At 39.4% G+C, this 20242-nt stretch overlaps 2 protein-coding genes across 5 annotated transcripts in view; one reads left to right on the top strand and one right to left on the bottom strand.

The window, feature by feature from the left end:
* The window catches only part of LOC6574434 (maternal protein pumilio), a 204811-nt gene that overhangs the window by 61793 nt on the left and 122776 nt on the right, over nucleotides 1–20242 (top strand). The gene's annotated exons all lie outside the window — the stretch shown is intronic.
* Nucleotides 15916–19090, bottom strand: LOC6574433. The gene is made up of 3 exons (XM_032733599.2): nucleotides 18106–19090; nucleotides 17455–17800; nucleotides 15916–17346 (listed from the first exon to the last, which is right to left on the bottom strand). Exons 1-3 carry the CDS (start codon nucleotides 18426–18428, stop codon nucleotides 16516–16518), a joined length of 1500 nt encoding a protein of 499 aa, XP_032589490.2. The 5' UTR covers nucleotides 18429–19090; the 3' UTR covers nucleotides 15916–16515.

Raw genomic sequence — 20242 nt, 5'->3', positions numbered from 1 at the left:
ACATTTTTATGTTCAACTCTCTTTCACACAACAACGCCATAGAAATATACTCTTTATATACATACATATATATGAATATCTACTTTTTATTTCTATTATTTGCTTCTTTTTTTTTTCAATTTTGCAAATATTTTCTAGAGGGTTTTCACTATTTTTTTTTTTTTTTTTTTTTTTATTTTTTTTTATTCATTTTACCTGGTCTCCTGGCGTCGCGTTGTGTGTAACGTGATGTCAGGTGGCGCCACTGTGCAACGACGGCCGGTGGGAAGCGGCTATGTGGCATGTCCTTGTCTCCTGCAGCACTTGCATATGCGGCCGCCTCTGCATGTTCTGCCCCGCCCATGCAATGGCCCCACTCTGTGTGGATTGTATCAATTTAGCGCATGTCGTCATAGCAGCCATTGATGCATAAATAATGGAGATGGGCGTCGAATAAAAGGGAGGCGTGGGTGGACATTTGTTGGACTAGCTTTAACTGTCAGTCAGCCTGGCGCGTTGTGCTGTTTGTCCAGAGCAGTCTGTCTCGCTCTAACAGTACTGCCCCACCCCTCACAGTCACTTCTATGCGCAGCTCCCTCATGTCTGCTTCTAACTGAATTTGTAGGTATATATTTGTTTTGTGCAGTGTTGCTTTCTTTCATTCTTCTCTTTTTGCCTTTCTTCTATCGAGTTGTTTTCTCTTTTTCTTCGCTGTACACTCATTCCCTCTGTTTTGGTGCGCTCAGCCATTCACAATAGTCGCTTTATTTGCCATTCAAAACTATTTTCATCGATTGTCGAGACGCCTTGCTTAAAAAACGTCACGCAAATATACACAAAAAACTTTTGTTATGCATGACTAAATTTCAGTTGAAAGACAATAAAAAACAAATAAACAAACTGCATGAAATACTGCATACCGCATAATAGAAAAAGAAAGCGCAAATATGTTGTTTGCCTATTTAGCTTTTATCATGCTATCGAACTCTAATTATAATAATTCAAATATAATTGGCTATGTAGCGCTTAGTAAACCAATTTAAAGCTAAAATATAATAGGGGAAGATATCATTGACCATATGATTTCCAGCTCAATTTGCCTCTTTCATATTATGAGAGCTATCGAGCTATCTTTATTCAATCGTCAAATGCTTCAACCTTCGGACTTTAAGTAACGCAAGAAAACTGCTTGTTAGTCCACGGTGCGTATGCATGATGCTTTGCGCATTCAGCGGAGCGTACCTAAAACTGAGCCGCTTTTGCCATGCCGGCAACCCCTAAAACCCGCCAGATGTCGTTTCGTGAGCCGCTTCGATAATGGAACTAGCCGAAAGGTGCAGCCTGACGATAGCCAATTCAGGCGGCTCAAAAGACTCAATTAAACTGCCTGCCACAGAGCTCCACAATGTGTGCTGAGCAAAGCTGCAAATGCAATGGCAATGGCAACGGCAACGGCAACGGCAACGGCAACGGCAACGGCAACGGCAACGGCAACGGCAACTCGTGTATATCTCCGATTTATAAAGTGTTAAAATTTTCCCGATCCGCCCACTAGGGGCGTGGCAAATCGGAAAATGCATTTTCCGATATACCAGAAATCATATAAGTTGAAGAGCTAGAAAGCTGAAATTTAGTATGTAGGTCCGCGTCGACAACCCAAGATCACAAGCTATGGCGGATATATCTCCGCCCATTGGGGGCGTGGCAAATCGGATAAAACTGTATCTCCTAAAGTTGTAAACCTAGAATGCTGAAATTTTGCATTTCAGCTAATGTTATGATTCTATAATGTCTAAAAATAAAATTATAAGTCTACACCCATTAGGGGCGTGGCAAATCGGACCTGAAGATATAGTGATTTTTCAAATTCTGCTATTTTTTGGACACTATTGATGCCAGAGATCTCAAATTTTGTATATATACTCGGGCTGATCACCCAAGACCAAAAAGCTTTGTCGGATATATGTCCGCCCGCAGGGGGCGTGGCAAACCGCAAAAATGTATATCTTCTAAAGTATAATAGCTAGAAGCTTCAAATTTAGATAGTTGAGTTACTGGTAGCCTCCTCTATCGATTCCCCAAAAAATAATTTTTACGCCTCTTTAGGGGCGTGGCATACCGAAAATACCCTGTAATTTTCACTTTTTTTGAGAGTAAGCATTCAAACTTTGCAGTTAGGGTACTGTTATCTCGTTCTAGAAACTGACCAAAAATGAGGTGTCTACGCCCAGTAGGGGCGTGGCAAATCGGAAAAGCCTGTATATTCTACAGTATTAGAGCGAAACTTAACTACTAAATTGTTGATGGGATGTGAATGAGTATTCCGCAGTCGGTAACGCCCGACTGCAACGTTCTTACTTGTTTTTGTATTTTTTTTTTTTTTTTCTGGCCACATTTAGTCAATTTAGTTTGCCATAAACTTTATTTGGTCTTGTATCGAATAGGTGCCAAAACCTATTAGCAAAAGGCAAAACTTAATTATGAATCGACGAGTGTGTGCAGGAAAATATATAATTTTCCTCTTGCTACGTGCTTGAACTTGGCATTTTCATATGTGCCAGAATGCCTCGCCCCAGCAATAATAATAATAATAATAATAGAAATAGTACAGAAACCACAATTCCTATACCAGTCGTAACCACTGACACAAACTGAGAATATTTTCGTTGTATATCTTACGAGATACGCTGCATGGAAATGTTGAAAGTATATAAATAAGAATTTTCGAATAAATAAAGAAGTATATATAATTAAAATATATATAAAACAAATAATAATAAAATTAAAATCATTTAAAATAAAATATCGAGAAAACAGTAAAGCAACATTCAAGTGCCTATCGATAACAAAAAATAAAAAATCAATAAATCGTGCGTTTGTCAAGTTATGTGCATTTAATATGTATTTAAGTTTAGCTAGAAAACATCATGCATAGCCCCATCTTTATGCAATAATCGATAAATGAATATGAGTTAATGCTATAAAGAAGCTGCCTTCAATCGTGAAAGTTAGCACTAAAAGTTAATGAGCGCAGCTCGTAACTTACGCACTTATCGTCCACTTTAACCGTTTGAGAATCGCATCGAAGGGCACTCGCAGCTGTCATAAACAAACTAAAGTGCTAAACTTTATCGATATCCACTTTCAGACTAATACTACTCGCATCTTCATCGTACGTAGCCATGGGAGCGGGAATTCCTGCTCAAGTCAAGTGGATGCCCATTGCCAGTGGCACTTAATAAAACGTTGCTTTAACTGAACAACTGCACTGGCAATAAATATTGAAATAAAGAAAGAAAACCACAAATATACATGCAGACACACACACACACACTCAAACACACATATGGTATTGTTTTACCAATGTGCAAATGTTGTAGCCAATTAATTATTATAAATCCGGTTCACCAACTAGCCAAAAACTCTGAAGTGGTATTTGCGAAGCATTTAAAAGCATAAGGATATTCAGCTTGTTAAGGAAAATTGCCAAGCAGCAAGTAAACAAATGTCGTATGTGTGTGTGTGTATGTGTATGTTTCAATCTCTGTCTCTCTGTATGGGTGGCTCAATATCTAAAGATATATATATATATATATATATATATATGTATATAATAACAGTGCATTTACACATATACAGATATTTACTGGTCGAATAGCTGCCATGTAGCAAGTGTTATATTTACATTGTGAAACAGCCTGTAACATGGCATATCTTTGAAAGAGTGGGCAAGAGTGTGCTTTGCATGTTTATGTGTGTCTGTGTGTGTGCGTTCAAGTTATCCTCTGCTTTTAATAAACAATCTACATTTACTGTAAATAATTGTTTGAGATTTGTTTCTGAATTTACTGTGCGTGCAATTCGCTCTGCCTGCATGGCAAGCAACTTACTCGACTATTGCAATTTATTTACTGCCTTTTATTCGTTTAGTAATCTGAATCGAAAAATTTCAATAAACATCAATTTATATTTTATTTTTATTGTTTTTGCTTCCAACTTTTGATTGGCTAAAGCAAGCGCAAAGTACAAAGAGAATTACAAATTCTTGCTTAAGCGAAATAGGAAATAAATATTAGATGATAAATGAAAATGGTAAAAGTATATATATATAAAATTGCCAATATAAAATCCGAATTTTAAATTATATTTCCATACAAAAATATATATTTTGACATCTTTTTAATTTACAAAATATGAAAATGTTTAATAATGAAAAATTGAAATTGTTTAGAATTATCTAAAACATTAATATCAATGGAAAGTCATTTACAGTTCTAGCTTGTTTTTCAGGAAATTTTTTATAAGTATATAAGGGAGTAGTAGACATTGAGCCTTCATATGTTGCTGATGTAAGCCAAAAGTTAAAATTTGTATACGCCCAAAAATTTGTCGGCGTTTTTGAGTTCGCTTTATGTGTGCCAGTTTGGGTGGCTTCGTCTGGGTGTTGTCTGTAAAACTCTTAATTAAATTGAATTGTTCGCTATTGTGTTTGCTAGACAGACAGCCGGAGGAAAATAACAATAAGAGCGCACTGCGAGCAGAGTCAGAAAAGTGACGCGACAGTCAACTGACTAAAAGTGCATATATGTTGTTGTTTTGGCAGCGCAGCTTGGAAACAAAAAATATATATATAAAGTAGAAATAGAATTTTATAAAGTGTAGGTAGAGCTTTAAAATTAAATGCTGTCAAACTGAGATAAATGTATTAATGAATTTATCCAAAAATGTCTTTGATACTTTTGGTTCGTTGGGTTTTCCGATGTCCACTTGTCGTTTGTTTGATTTTTGCTCACCTAGATATTCAAATTTTCGTCTTCTTTTGTTCAGTTTTTTTTATTTTTGTGGTACTGGAATTCGGTTGAGCAAATTGTGCAAATTTATGAAAATTTCCCAACGAAATTCTTCAGACCCACTGTTTCTCACAAAATGTGTATTGATGTTTGGTATGATGTTTGGGTTGAGCTCATGAGGTTCCTGCCTTTTGCATTTGCATACTACTCAATTCCATCAAAAATGTCCACATTTCAGTCTCGCTGGGGCCCTGCGATTGACTACTGTTTACCCTTTGACTTTGAATTTGGTCAGAAGGTTTTTGTGTTGTGCTTTGGGCAAAGTTTGTTTGGTAACTGAACCACAGCTGGGGGTTGGGGTTAAAGGTTACAGTTTGGGTGGAGTCTCAAAGCAATTATAAGGGCTCAACCGGACGAAATTGTCAGCGAAATGCAGAGGCCGGGCTTAGAGCTGGTAATCCCCGTTAGACATCTTGGACAGTTTGGCAGAATGAGGAAAACCGAAATTTCGCGAAAACTAAAACCGCCACAATCTGAGGAAAGCTCAATCGAGATTGAAATGGGGGGAGAGAGGCGATGAACAAGGGGTTAGTTCTCTTTGTGCTTCGTGGCTTAGACTTTGTCTAAGCGTCTTCGTCTGTGTCGGCACAAGAAGGAAATCTGGTGCAGTTGTTGTTTTTGACAAATTTTGTGAACCCCCGCTTGTGTGCGCTTTTGGACGCCACTGCACTATGGGGAATTTTGCCGTTTTTCGGGTATTTAGTCATTTTTGCGAAGTATGAAAATTTATAATTTTTTTATGTTAACATCTTAATAAAACTCCAAACTTTAAGGTACTGTACCCAAAATGTTGAATAACAGTCCACTGTTAAGCCTAACAGCTGTTAAAGTCAGCTGTTATCTTCGAAAAGCATTTGCCTTCAGCTTACAATTTGTGTTAGCCGATTTTCAAATCATCGTTATTCAATGACCAGACATTATTTTTGAGAAATTTAAAAAGGATATGAATTTTTAGGGCTTCTACTATGCGTTGGCTTAAAAACCAATTGATGTTTGAACTTATTTTAATCATTTATTGTATAATTAGCAAATGTTGTCAAATTTCATTTCTTGTAAATAAAATTAAACTTTGCAAAGACATATAAAACAGCCACCAGGGCGCACCAGTGTAATTCCAATTGCATGTTATAGAGTAATCAATTGGGATCTTAGTGCCTTTGTCTCAATGTGCACTTTTGCGCACAACCGGCGCAAATCAATTTTTAGCAGGTGACTATGAGCTGACCTGTGTGATATTTGGCTCAATGAAAAAGGCAACTCTAACCAAGAAATAGTAATTGTGATTTTGAAACTAAATAAGACTAATATTGATTCAACTTATAAATGATATTAAAAAAGCAAAAGCCGCTTTTTTTGCCAAAATATAAATTACAAATGGAAGAAATGCAGCAGGAACAAAAACTAGCTGACAACTATGAATGACTGCCTATGACAGCAAATGTTTATAAAAATAATTGTTCATTTGAGGCAGATTATGGAAAGTACTGTTCATCCTGTAGGCTTTTTTGGTAAGGAAGCGTCTGATTTGCCCAACCAGGTCTATAAATCAGACTAATTTCATCATGCATGAGAGCATGAGAGCAGAATCCATAATTTCGCTGATGGTTTTTAACAATGGATACATCTGATCAGATTATTTCTTCGGCAAATCTTTAGAAAAGAGTTTGAAAGCATAAAGGTCGCTGTCTAATGAAGTTGTACGTATTGTATTATGTAAAGTTGAAGGCACAATTAAATCAGTTGAAGAACCCGAATTTTTTTAGCGGATCAATATTTCTGGCTGATTTGGAACTCGAAACTGAAGAAAACTAATTTCGATTTTATGAAAGTTCGATTGTTTTCAATTAAAATTATTATTTTAAAGTATGAACAAGCAAAATTCTTAAAAAAAAAAAAAATTTTTAATACAAAATTTTAATAAATTTTTTTTGGGTGGGCGGTGACACGCCCATTTTTCTAAAATATATTTCTGATGGTATACATATTAATAATACAAAAACCGGATCAAAAAATCTGGCTTAGTTTTTAAGTTATTAATTAATACCCGATAATTTGGATTTTTCCCCATAGTGCACTGTCGCCGTTCTTTAACGGCTTTCATGGTGAAACTCGGAAAATCCGCTTTTGTTTTGTGTCGCCGTGCGGTCGCATAAATTAGCGTAACTTTAATCTGATTTTAATTGTGGGCGGGGCTGGCGGGGGCTCTGTTGTTTTGTTCAAGCTTAGACCATGAACCATGCCTCCACTCTACCGGGGCCATCCTGTCCTGCCTGTCTGCCTGCCTGCCTGCCTGGTTGTGAAATATTAATGACAAGTTGCTCCGCCGGCACCAAACAGACAGGCATAAAAAGCCAACTGGATGCAAAACGGCTAAAAGGCTAAAAATGGACGCAGCTCTCTCTGTTTGTGTGCCTTCCCCACCCCCCCGTTATTACTTCTGTCACCCTCAATCCTATCCCTGCTGGCTTATCTCTAGCCTAAGCAAACGAGCCGTACAGCGACTCTGTTGGTCCTTCTCGTTGGCCGTGTTATTTATTTATTTGCTTTTCAGTTTTCAAAAAGTGCAATTTACGTTTTTAATTTCATTTCGTGTTCCATTTGTTTTTCATTCTATTCTATTTGTACAGCCAGTGGAAATTGTTGCTTCTTGCAATTTATATGCGAAAAGTTGACATTATATTTACATAGGAACAATAAAACGTACGTAAACCATCTGATAGATATATACAATTTATTTTAAAGGTTGTAAAAAAAATGTATTTCTCATTTTTTTGAAAGATATTTTTCAAGTCAAGCTTAAAGCAAAATATTTTATTAACTTTACCCGAAAATAAAAACTTTTTAAAGAAATATTTTTACTCTTTTTCTGCATAGCCGGAAAAGTATTAAACATTTCATATGGAATATATTACAGGCCATTCAACTTATTAGTTGCATAATAATCTGATTTAAAATTAATATCTTTTAATTAAAGCCTTTAGGTATTTACACATTTGAGCTTCTTCTTAATTGAAAACCTTTTGTTGTTCGCAAAATATTTTCATATATATCCGGAAAATTTGTAGGAGCGACAGCAGAAGCAGCAGCAGTAGCAGAAGCCCAGGGACAATTCTTTGGAGGCGGCACACGATGCGTATGCGTAATAAAAGGCACATGGCAATGAATTAACAGACGGCCGATGTGAACAGCGTGAAGAGGGGGAGAGGGATTGGGCAACTGGCTGTTGTGGTGCCATGTGATAGCCGGAATGAAGCCAGCTGTGGCATGCAACTATCTGCGTGTTTAAAGGCGAAATTTTTGTTGAAATAAAACCATAAAATGCTTGAAATGCCAAGCGAAAAATAGTTTTGACTGTTCTGCCAGAGGCAGAGAGCGCGAGAGAGACGGCAAGCGAGTGTGAGTGTGAGCGAAAAGGTTGGGTATATCTAGCTGATGGCGGCGTATGCGTTGTCAGCAAAGCGCTGCCTGCCTGCCAGCAGCATTCCTCGCAAACTTCGCCGCCTGCTGCGTTTGCCGGCGCCGCCCTGCCCTCCCCCCTCGATTGGGCGGCGTCCCTTTGGGTTTCATAGTCAAACACAATGCGATGGCATGCGCAATTTTCATAGCCGTAATGACGATGAAGGCAACTATAGTATATCAATGTGTGAGTGTGTGTGGATGTGTGTATGTGTATGTGTGTTATCAAAGTGCAAACAATGTCCTGCAAAATAGCAGGATGTGCATATGTCTCTCTACAGTATGCGTGTGTGTGTGTGTGTGTGTGCGAGGTAGTTGTTCAACGTAAATGTAGCTGCTTTGTATGCGCACCATCGTGCGGAAGTGTTGATAAACCTCGGAAAAAGAAAACCTGAATTAAAAAAAGAAAAGTGAGCTAAATGAGCTTCACTCGGCAACTTGCTGCATAGAAAAATTTTCTTTTTCCTATTGTAACGAGCTGCCAACTGATTTTGGGCTGTTCTGCCGGCTATTTGTCAAGTGTGGACAGCTTTCGACGTCAGGCATTTAGCGAGAGCTTGTTAGCAAAGCAGACAGGTGGGCGAGGTACGAAAAGTGGAAGAATAGAAGTGAGTCAATTTATATAATAAAGTAGTGCTAACAGCACAGTACGAAGGGAAAGGGCTTTGTAGTTTATAAAGTGTTTGCTGCGGATATTAAGAAAAATTCGTAGTAAGAAGATTAAAAGAAGAAGATTATAAGATTATATAAGATTTATAAAGGATATTATTAAAATGATCATTCAAATGAGAACGAATTGGAGATGAATTTGAAATAATATCTGAATAATGTACAGTTTCTGAATTTACGATTTGAGCTATTCGCTCATTAAATAGTTATCGCATGCAACTAGGAACTAGCTAATTTAGTTTGTTTAACATTGTTTAAATATTTAAGCTGAGAACAGCTAAAATGTTGTAGTCTGCACTTGACATAGTTTCGCCTCTCTCACTTCCCTAGGTCTGCTAGAATTGTAGGGTCTGTGCTCTATAAACTATATGAAACAACACACACACACACACACTCACACTGACACTCATAGTTTTGTGCTATCAGGAGAAACTTTTCAGTGCTTGAATATTTTCAATTTCTCTCGCTATACGACAAAAGTTTTCCACACCAAGGACAAGTGTTCTCGGCGTCCAAGTAGCAACCTTTATGTGTGGCTTGCTCTGACTCTGAATGTATATGTGAGTGTCTGTGTGTGTGTGTGTTTTTATTATGATATATGGTCAATGGGCACTCGAGTAAAAGAACCCATGCCACACACAAACACACACACATAGACACAAAGAGGCGGCTAGTCGGGCACTTTTGCCCCCCACCTATTGTCAAATTGTATGCAATATTCGAGTATAAAATGCATTTCCTTTATTTATTGTATTTCTTGTTTCTATTCGTTTGCCAGTGGATTTTACAAAATTTTCCGATGGCCCGCCGCACCGCTTCACCCACATATTTCCCTGTTCACAATTTACGTAAACAATACTTCAAGGTTTTATTTGGTATATGGTTTATGCAAGAGGGCGACTGCAAACCAACTCCCATAGGGGTCAGGCGTCAGAGTTTTTGATATGCATTGACAGTGAATATAAGATAGGGCTTGAGTCGCAAGCCAGCCGCCTGACAGGGATCAAGTTGTTGACAGCTTCAATTTTTTGGCCAGTTTTTTTTTTTTAAATTCCCGCTGCAAATTGGCATAGGTGTTTTACTATGAGATTTTATTTTAATTCCTGCACTTAATGAAATAAATCGTAAATATTTTCAAACGAAAGAAGTTGGTGGGATTTGGAAAAGTATTAGAACGTGATTGATTTCATATTGTTTCTGATTATTATATTCTTATTTAGATATAGATTATACATATCTCTATGATAATTATAATTAAAGTTCTTACTTTCATAACTGCTCAAAAATTTAAGCAACGCTTTGGAGTTGGTTTAAAAATAATTCAGAAATTATGCAATTTTATTGATGCATTTTAAGGCAATGCCTATGAGGACTTATACAGATCCATAATGTCTCTAGGAAAACCTATTTGTAATCCCTTTTTTTCTCACTCACTCACTCACATGTTTTTAATCGGTTAGTTATCACTACAATCGAAACTGCCTTTTGCTAGACTGCAATTCATTTTGATTTCCTAATCTCTGGATGCCTCCGTATATATGTTTTGCCTCGATGCATTTCAATTTGGAAAATTTTGTTGTGCATTAGTCGTTGTCACATTTAAAGTGCGCTTTGCCATGTGCGCTGCAATATGCAACAATAAGTTGAGTGTATCTAAAAGAATGGCTAGCCGCATTGCGTTGACTGCTGTCTAATGCATCATCCACATACACATACAGAGAGTGAGAGAGAGAGAGGGAGAGAAATGCCTGCATGCAGGCAGGCATGCATGTACGTGCATGTAGATGTGTGTGGCACCCACATTTTTCTTCATCATAACTGTCAAAAACCGACAAAACCCATGGCACACAATTACAAAACATAAACAGAAAAGTTTGTAATCACAGCTGTCCGATCCGACGAACCAAAAGCAGCCCCCCTCCGGAACACATTCATTCCTTGCCTGGCAATGACGCCTGTTGCGATAATCAGAAAACTGACAGAGTCAAGCAAAACGAATGATGACGAACAACAACCGCAGAGATGGCAACCGAGCTGGCGACGCACTGCATCATCCAGTGTTACGCATTTTATTTCAGCCTTTCCGGGCTAACAGACGTTGCCCATCATTCCAGACTTTGTCATCGTCATCATCATCATCATCGTCGTTGTCGTCGTCGTCGGGAAAAATCACATCAATGTCAGTTTGAGGTTTTTGCCATTCGGATGTCAGTTTTGCCTTTCACAGCTCTCACAATTGGTGCCTTTTGTGTGAATGCATTCATTCGTTTTAATTGTTTAAAATGTCAACTGAAATTTAGATCGGATTGTTAGTAGTGCAAATTGCTCAAATACCACAATTGATACTTGCAGTCGACATTATCTCATCATACACTGGACAGCAACAGAAAGATAGCTAAATTATATATAATTTATAATGGCGGACTTTAACTCAGCACGTCAATTGCTTTGTGACACTTTTGGATGCATTTATTATTGCAAACATTTGTAGTTGTATGTGACAGAATACTTATTTAGTTTTATAACACTGGCTGCCTTCATTTATTGGTAGAGTCTAGTATAAACTCTTGTAAGTTTCAATTGCTTACATAGATGTGTAATTATATGTTTATATATTAATGTTTCCTTTAGGAAACTCTAAAATGCTCCATTTCTATTCTTCTAAGGTGTTTTACAACACTGGATTTGTTGTTAAATTTTGCATACTTGCATACTCATTCTAATTTTAAATAGTTTCTTACTTAAAATATATATTTCATGAGCAAAAAATTTGCTGGAATTGAAGTGTTTAGCCATATTAATAGTATGTATCCTAGTGTACGTGTGTGTGTGTGTCTAAGTTAAGCACATTTAACTGGCGATGACAGCGATACTCATCCTCATCATCATCATCATTATCGCTACCATCATCATCCCCATACGCATTCATATGCATGTGACACACAAAAGTAATTTCATTTAATTGCCGCAAATTGACGCAAGAGTTTGTAATTTTTTTGCTGAACACAATGCACTTGAGACTGGCTGCAGAAAAATGTTTATCAAAAACAAAACGAAAGAGTGTCCTCCCCCTGGCACGCCCTCATGCGCTGGCCAAGCGCGTGGGCGCGATTAGTGGCTTACATTTGTGAGGCTTGCCCCAATTTCATGGCATTTAATTAGCATTTTGTAATACATTCGGAATACTCGCGAGTATTCTGACTTGTCGTCGTTATGGTCGTTGTTGTTGTTGTCATCGTTGTTGTTGTTGTTTTTGTTGTTGTTGCAGTTGTACTTTTCATTTTAATTAAATTGCTCGACTGCCCAGCGGTCGTGGGTCTGATGACTGCATGACAAATGCCGGTGAGCACTTTAATTCTGGTGTGGTCTCTGCTTGGGGTTTCATTTATGCAAATGCGATCCGGACTAATCGTTTGGGGTCATGGGAATACAACCCCCAGTGCATATGCTAAATAGCATAAAAGCTGGCGAGATAATTTGAAATGGTTGAAAAAATAAATAGATGTGTATTTTCAATAAAAAAAAAAGAAATTTTGTATGCATTTTTTAGGTACTTTCAGGTGAATACAAAATTGGATATTTTAATTTGATAACACTAAAATAATAAATTTTTGTTAATACATACATTTTATATTCATTCTCAATATTCCCAATAGACCTGAATAAAAATATTAATACAAACGATATAAATAGATAAAATATATATAGTATTTAGGGCGAAAAGTATATATGATAATAGAGTTTATATTGTTATATATATATTGGGGCGAAAAGTATATATGACGATGTTTATATTGTATTATTTAATATTGTATATCCGCCCTCTCTCTATCCCTCGCTCTCCATTCTTCTCATTTTGTGTCTCGCTTCTTCCATACAAAGGAGTTTGTTGTTGCAATATAAAGAAACATTTTGTTGTTTCTTAAAGTGTTCAACAGCTAACACCTTTTACCGGTTTTTGATACCTGCAATTATGATGTATTTTTCTCTCAAGCACACGGCGCTCTTTAATCATATCACTAGCTGAATCATTTCGTTTGGCTTGTCTCGACGCGATGACAAGCAATTAAGAGCATTTGAAGTATGTTGTGTATAGTTGTCTTTCGTCTTGGTCTTCGTCTGCTTCGAATACGGCGTGTTCTTTTGAGTGCCGCAACACCTGCCCATTTAGTAGACACGTGGTAAATAAATATGTGTATGTGTGTGTGTTGGATTTGCGTCACAGTTAAGTGCCACATTTCAACACCTTGAACAATGGAAGCCAGTTTGTTGTTATTTTCCTTTCGTAACGGGCAAGGCACCCACTTAACCCATTTTGGTGGCAGCAGCAGCAGCAGCAGCCAAATGTGAGGGCGCGTCCTGTGGAATTGATGGTACCCCAGATGATGGGCAGGTCGAAAATAAAACAGACAAAGCAGAGAGAATGAGAATGTGAAAGTGAGAAGGGGAAGCCCCTAGATACATGCGTATAACTAATGACCCGCGCGTAGACTTGATGATGACTGTGCGTCTTTTCTATTTGCCCCATGGGGCAAAAACAGCAACAACACCCACTCTACTCACTCTACATATATCTCTCGCTCTCTTTCTTTCTGCGAGCCCCATTTAATTGCCACAAATTAATTAAATTAATGAAATGTTTGCCATTGCATTTTTATGCCAGCCACAGTCCGCTAGGATTGACTAACACGAAACTAGGCTACGGACTGGAATTGTGGCCCTGACGCCTGTCCCCCCGTTGGATGACAAATGATATGCTTAGAGGCGAAATTGCAGTGATAATGTTATATTTATTTATTCATCTCATTTAATGTTGTCTGCTCAAACGGGAGGCAGCGCCCAGCTGGCAAATTAATTTGATATTGCGAAAACATGAAATTAAATGCAAGAGATGCTATATACAATAATTTTGATCTAAATACATATGGATATATGTTACTCTGTTACTTCTTTTATGATGCTTATAAAGTTGTTTGTTGGGGCTATAAAAAAATATACACGAAATTGTGGATCGCTCCATTGCCCCCTCCGTTAAAATGCGCGTTTTATGATACGCTCATTAAACAAAAGGCAAATTTTAATGGAAAAAAAAAACTATATATATATATACATATATATATGGGTATACATACATATAGAAATATATTCAAAGTGCTGCCAACTTGGAAACAACTAAACAACCAAACTGAATATATTTTCGAGCAAAATTTGAATTGACGATAAAAAAAAAAAGAATCGGAATAAAATAGGTCAAGCTTAGCTGGCTTGCATATGCATTTAAATACGTTCAGTTGCAAATTCTAAAATTTTAATTAAAACAAAATATATGTATAAATATGAATTTTTTAATAACCAGCTATAGCTATCGAACAAGCACGAATTCAATTGAAATGGCTCGTCGAACTTCATTCGCAATAGCCATTTAGATTGCAACCAGATAAATAGAGCAAGAGAAATGTATAATTATATATATACATATATACATATGTGTATTTTATTTTATCAAATTGATTGGAAAGGTAGACCACAGAAAACATGGCCGCCAAACAAACGGGTCAGCCCAGCATCGTACGCATCCGGAGCTCTTTGCGGCTCACACTCGCCGCACGCGAGGCTTCTACTTGTTGCGGCACACTGACGCCATCTGGCGGCGATAGTAAACGTTTGGACGGAACATGGGAAAATTTCCGTCAGCGCTCACTCCTCTGAAACAATAAATGTCATATGGCTGACACATCAACACTTTATGTGTCGCCTTGCCATATGCCAGATGCCACGCCCACGCCGTAGCATACAGCCGTCAGAGGAACAAGTTTTGCTGTCCATCTCGCTCTCACACTCACACACGCAAACAGCCATACAAATGAAAGTCTTGCACGCTTTTAATTTTGCCTGAAAGTATGCAGCTTGAAAGGAGGCGGAGAGCTAGCAGCTAGGAGGAGGCTGGGCGCATGGGTGGGCGTTTTGTGTGACACATTTTTATGAGCGAAAGCAAAATGAAATAAAAATTATTGCCAAAAACCAAAATAAAGGATGAGACCGAGCACATAAACAAAGCGAGCGGCAGCTACAAGGCAAACGGAAACACCCCATAGAGAGCTACAGCTCGACTAGCCTGATAGCCCCTGGCCTGGCGTGGCCCGGCCTGGTCTAGCCTCCTCCCTCGCCTGTGCTACATGCTCGTCACTCACTTGGAATTTTTGCGTAATTTATATTTTGGCTGCTGTGCTTAGTGACGTCAGTGCTTTGGGGGCTGGGATTGGGGGTTGGCATTTGGGCTTCCTTCTAGTGCCAGCTCCAGATTCTGTGGGAGGGTCTCGCTCGCTGGCTCGCTGGCTCGCTCTGGCTTCTTCTGCTTTGTAGTTTATGGCTTCAATTTGCCCAAATGAGTCGTTAATTTTGACTTTTCATGTGACACCCGCAACCCACCCTCGCCGAGGTCACAATGCCATGGCGACCAAGGCTCTCTTCTGACCAGCTAGACCCGACCCTTTGCTGAGTTAGTTTCCCAGCCACTTTTATTGTAATTTTGTGGCCTTTAATTGAATTTTATTAGCATTTGTACTTATTATTTGCTCTTCTTGCTTTCCCCTGCTTCGTCTCTCGCTATGCACATTTAATCGTATACTTTATTTCCTCAGCTATTTTCTTGGGTCTGTCTCCTATGGGGGGAGAAGTCCTCTGGCCCTTTGTGTGCTAATAGAATATGCTATTTGTTTTGGATGAGCAATTTCGTATGGGCTAGAGACACCGGATACTAGATGAAAAAGGCATCATGGAATTGTATTTAGTAATTACTATGATTATTTAAGTGCTGCTGCCTGAAATATTACCAAAATTTCATTTGACTAACTTTTCTCTTATATCTTTTATCTCTTTACAGGTAAGTGCTTGTGAGTGGAATTTGAAGTTGTTTAGGAATCCAAGCGTGAAATCGCTCTAAATGTTTGGGTAAGAAATGTGCTTAACTGAGTTGATCTCATAGATTTTACGAGATTATTTGGCATACTGTAGTGAACTATTACCAAGTGGCTAAGAAGGAAGTTAAAATTGAAATTTGTTGTCAATGGAAAATGGCTTTTTCATTAATTTTATAAAATATTTCCTGATACTAGATATGGGCCTCTGGCTGAGAGATGAGTTTTCCGGTTACTTTATAGATTATTCAATTAAGTTCCTTAAAGTAAATGGCAACTCTGTCATAGAGAAATGGGATTTTGCTGTTCAATTTTCTCATTACTTTCCTTAAAAGGAATGTTACCATTTTTTTTTATCACGCTTACGTCTAATTGGACAGCTCGAACAAAGATGGAAACTCTATACAAATTATGGTTAACAAATGCAGCCTTTTCCAGTGTTGAACAACGAATGCTCCACTTTAAAAACTAAAGAGAAAGGAAAACATTTGCTGCGTTTCTACTAAAATTTTTACTACAAAACATCAAAACATAACAATATTTATATGTGTGTAATACTAAGTTTGAGTTTAGATGCCCGATCCAACTGCAGAGTGACTCAGAAAAGTATGCTAACCGTTAATAAGTAACTACGCAGCCTATCTCTAAATGCGATATCTTTTCGCTCTGATGCGATTCTTGCGTTTCTTACGTGTCGTCAGCTTGACGTATCTCATTTTGCCGCCATTTTGTCCTGGTCTGGTCGAGCTCGTTGCCGGAGCGCTTGGCCGAGCTCGCTGACGTGGTCGTGGTCGTATGGGCGTGGCCTTAGTGGGTCGCGGATAGCTGTTGTATGCAGCTGCGGGCGTGGCCTGCCAAACAGATCCGCCTGTGGGATCGATGTTGTCATAGTCATTGTACATGCTGTCAGTGTTGCCATATTCGTTGTATCTGCTGTCCGTGTATGCAGTGCTGCCATATTGATTGTACATGCTGCCATAGTAGGGTGCATAGGACTTGCCGCCGACTTCGTTCAGAAAATCATCGACACTGGGCACCGAACTAAGCGCATTATGTTGTCCACTGAATGCTGCGGCGCTGTCGTCCTCGTTTTCGCCCAGCTCTGCCCAGGATTTGGCTGCATCCAGATACTGTTCGTTGGGCTCATCTGGCTCCGCGTAGCGCGTGTCCATCTCGTCCTGGTAATCGTCGAACTGCTCCCCGCTGTTCGACAGCAACTGCTGCGGCTTCTGTCTGGGTCTGTTCTGCGGCTTGCTCAAGTGATTGACCTTCTTGCGTTTTTGCTGTCGGCCCGCGAACTTGGCTAGATATTCGCGCTGCAGGGCAGCCATCAAGTTGCCATTGAGCAGCTCATTGTTCTCGAGTTCCGGTTCCAGTTCCGTTTCAGTCTCCGGTTCCGCTTCCATTTCCATCTGCTGTTGCAAACGCTGCTGCTGTGCAGCTTTGATGGATGTCAGCAACTGTTGCAGCAATTGCTGCTGCTGTAGCATTGAGCTGCCGCTGCTGCTGCTGCTGCCGCTGCTGATGCTGCTGCTGCTGCTGCTGCTGCTGCTGCTGCTGCTGACACTGCTGCCAAGCTTCACTGTAGCTGGCGTTGTTGATGGCAATGTCGCCTTCAACTCTGCCCCCTGCTGCTGATTGTAGTTGTCAAACAGAGCGGGCCCATACTTCGGCTTCAGTGTGGCCATCGACATGGCCATGGGCGTGTCGGCCGTGGCCATCAGTTGCTTTACGCTGGACGCCATGCCGCCGCTGCCGCTCGCCGTTGTCGTGTAGCCCAGCAGCGAGACATGCGGCTTGCCCATGGGCGGCGCGGCAACGGGCATCAGTTGTTGTGGTGGCACCACTGGTAGGGGGAAGTGCTTGTAGACCTTGTGGAAGTGCGTGTGCTGGCGCACAACTTCCGGCATGTGCAGACGTATGTGTACCCTGGGCAAACAGATTAAACATTTACTTTGAATGCGCTGTTTTTGTCTGTGATTGAAAGGGGTATATTGGTTCGGTCAAAGTGCAAGTAGAGCTGGAAGGCTATAAACTTGCAACACAGATTCGTGTCTATTTTTGAGTTAGAGTATAACTAATGATTAAGTGGAATTTGTGAATCATGGTATCAATGAATCAATTATATAGATAGAGAGAGTATGGCGCAGTTAGTTACAACCGTTGCTCTTCTTCATTTCTGTTTTTTTTTTTTTTTTTTTTTTTTTTTTTGGCTTTTGGTTTGGTGTCCTTACCTCTCGCCACTGTTGCCAGCCGCTGTGTTACCTTCTAGCCTGGCCACAATGAGCCACAAGATGGCAACCGATATGCGAGCGGACATGACAAAAGTCCTCTCCTCCTGTCTCTCTTTGGCGTCCTGTCTCCTGCTCCTGCTGCTATTTGGTAATCCTGGCGTTTGGACACGCTTATAGCTGGACAACTTCTGACCGAGGCCGCTGTAGACTTTCCCACTTTTATTGACTTTCGCGAGAGAAAAACAAAAACGAATGAGATGACAAAGCAGACAGCGAGCGCACATATCACATTTCCTCAGTGAAGCAGGAGCCGTAAGGGGCATTGGGTTATCCAAGTCCAAGAAGAAGATGGAGGCGGCATCTGGCTCTGCTTCACCTCACGTTTCCAGCTGCTGCACTTTTGTGAATGCAATTTTCCATTTACTTCAGTGCGTTTGTCTATGCGCGGCATCAACTATTTCTCCTAATGCTTTGTGTCATTCAATAGCAGCGAAGAGGGTCCCCCTCCTGTGCTCCTCCTGCCCCCGCTGGAGTCATTGAAAACGCATGCGTAACGTTTTCAATTTCATTTTCAAACTAACGCAGTTCATGTTGCTCTCTGTTGTGCTTTTCCTTACTTTTGTTTTGCTTTTCGCTGCACAGTCTTGCGTTTCGATTGGTGCTCAGCTGTCGCGTCCATAGATGCCATAAAAGTGAATAAACCCAAATGAAACCCAGAGACAAGTCCAGACCAAAGACCTTGACAATAACATCGAATGGCAGGCGCTGGAGAAAAAAAGTCGAAAATGCTTTAGAAAACCAGAAAGGTCAACAATGGAGTCAGAAATTGTAAGAAAAGTTTCAAGCTCCTTTTCCAGGTAATGTTAATTGACAAACGAATAAAAAATGTGAGATATGAGAAAATGGAGACATAGAATACAACAACATACAACATTTTTATTCAAGTCTTGTAAAAATACTCGATTAATTTTCATTTCAAGCTGAATTCCAAATCTACAAATTTATCTTTCATTTTCAATTGGCATAGAATGCCTTAAGCTCGTAGTAGTCTTTCACAGCGTAAACAGCTTGTTCCGGCTTACTTAACCTTGGTTAAGTTCCAAAAAATAGCTTGAAAATAGCCAAGCAAAATAAAAACAAGTAAGAAGGCTCCAGTCGAGACTGCTCGACTAGGAGATACCCTGAACCCTCCAAACTGATATTCTAATCATTCTGGACTTCTTTTATGCACACATACATACACATGCACGTATAAGCACGCGCTCTGCAAACTGCGCAGCTAGCAGCGGCTGCGCTTGGGCTGCACTGCAGTGTGGGCAATATTATGAGAATTTATTTGTTGAATAATTTCTTTGGTAGACATACGATCTTAATGAAACTTTCAGAGCGTAATCATATGGCTAAAATGTGTGTACATTCCAAAGCACAAGTCTCTAGTACTTGAAATGCGTTTTACAAATTGGGGGCGAAGGGGGCGTGGTATCCAAAATCTGTAAATTGCAAAATCTTTGTATCTATTAACTTTATATATAACGCAAGTTTGAAGTCTCCAGGTCTAAAAGTGTTCAAACTAGGCTGAAAAAACCAAGTCGATTTTTCGATTATTCTCGATAAAAAAGTTATCGGACGAGTTATCGACAAAATAAAGCAAACTTGTACTGCCTATGGTATACACGAGTATGCATGCCAAATTTCAGCTCTCTAGCTCTTATAACTTCTGAGATCGACGCACTCATACGGACGGACGGACGGACGGACGGACGGACGGACGGACAGACGGACAGGGCTATATCAACTCAGCTCGTCGCGCTGATCAAGAATATATATACTTTATGGGGTCTGCCACGCCTCCTTCTGCCCGTTACATACTTTTTCACAAAACCATTATACCCTGATTTCCCATTTTCAATGGGTTCAGGGTATAATAAAAGAAAAACGAACTTTCATGCGCTTTTCCAAGTCACTAAACAGCAAAATGTAAGCGGCAAATCAGCGGAGGCGAAGGGGTAAGGTGCAAATCGTCTGCAAGTAACGCATTTCTGGCAACACCCACGATAAGGCAACGTCTGTTCAAGGTTGGTGTTTACTTTGGTGATTTTCCCGAAAAAGAAAAAGAAAAGGGAAAAAACCTAACAAA

Source organism: Drosophila mojavensis, unplaced genomic scaffold (assembly GCF_018153725.1).
Source record: "Drosophila mojavensis isolate 15081-1352.22 unplaced genomic scaffold, ASM1815372v1 contig_277, whole genome shotgun sequence".
NCBI classification, from domain to species: Eukaryota; Metazoa; Arthropoda; class Insecta; order Diptera; family Drosophilidae; genus Drosophila; species Drosophila mojavensis.
Note: the sequence above shows the minus strand (reverse complement) of the source record. Positions and strands in the feature narration are given on the sequence as shown.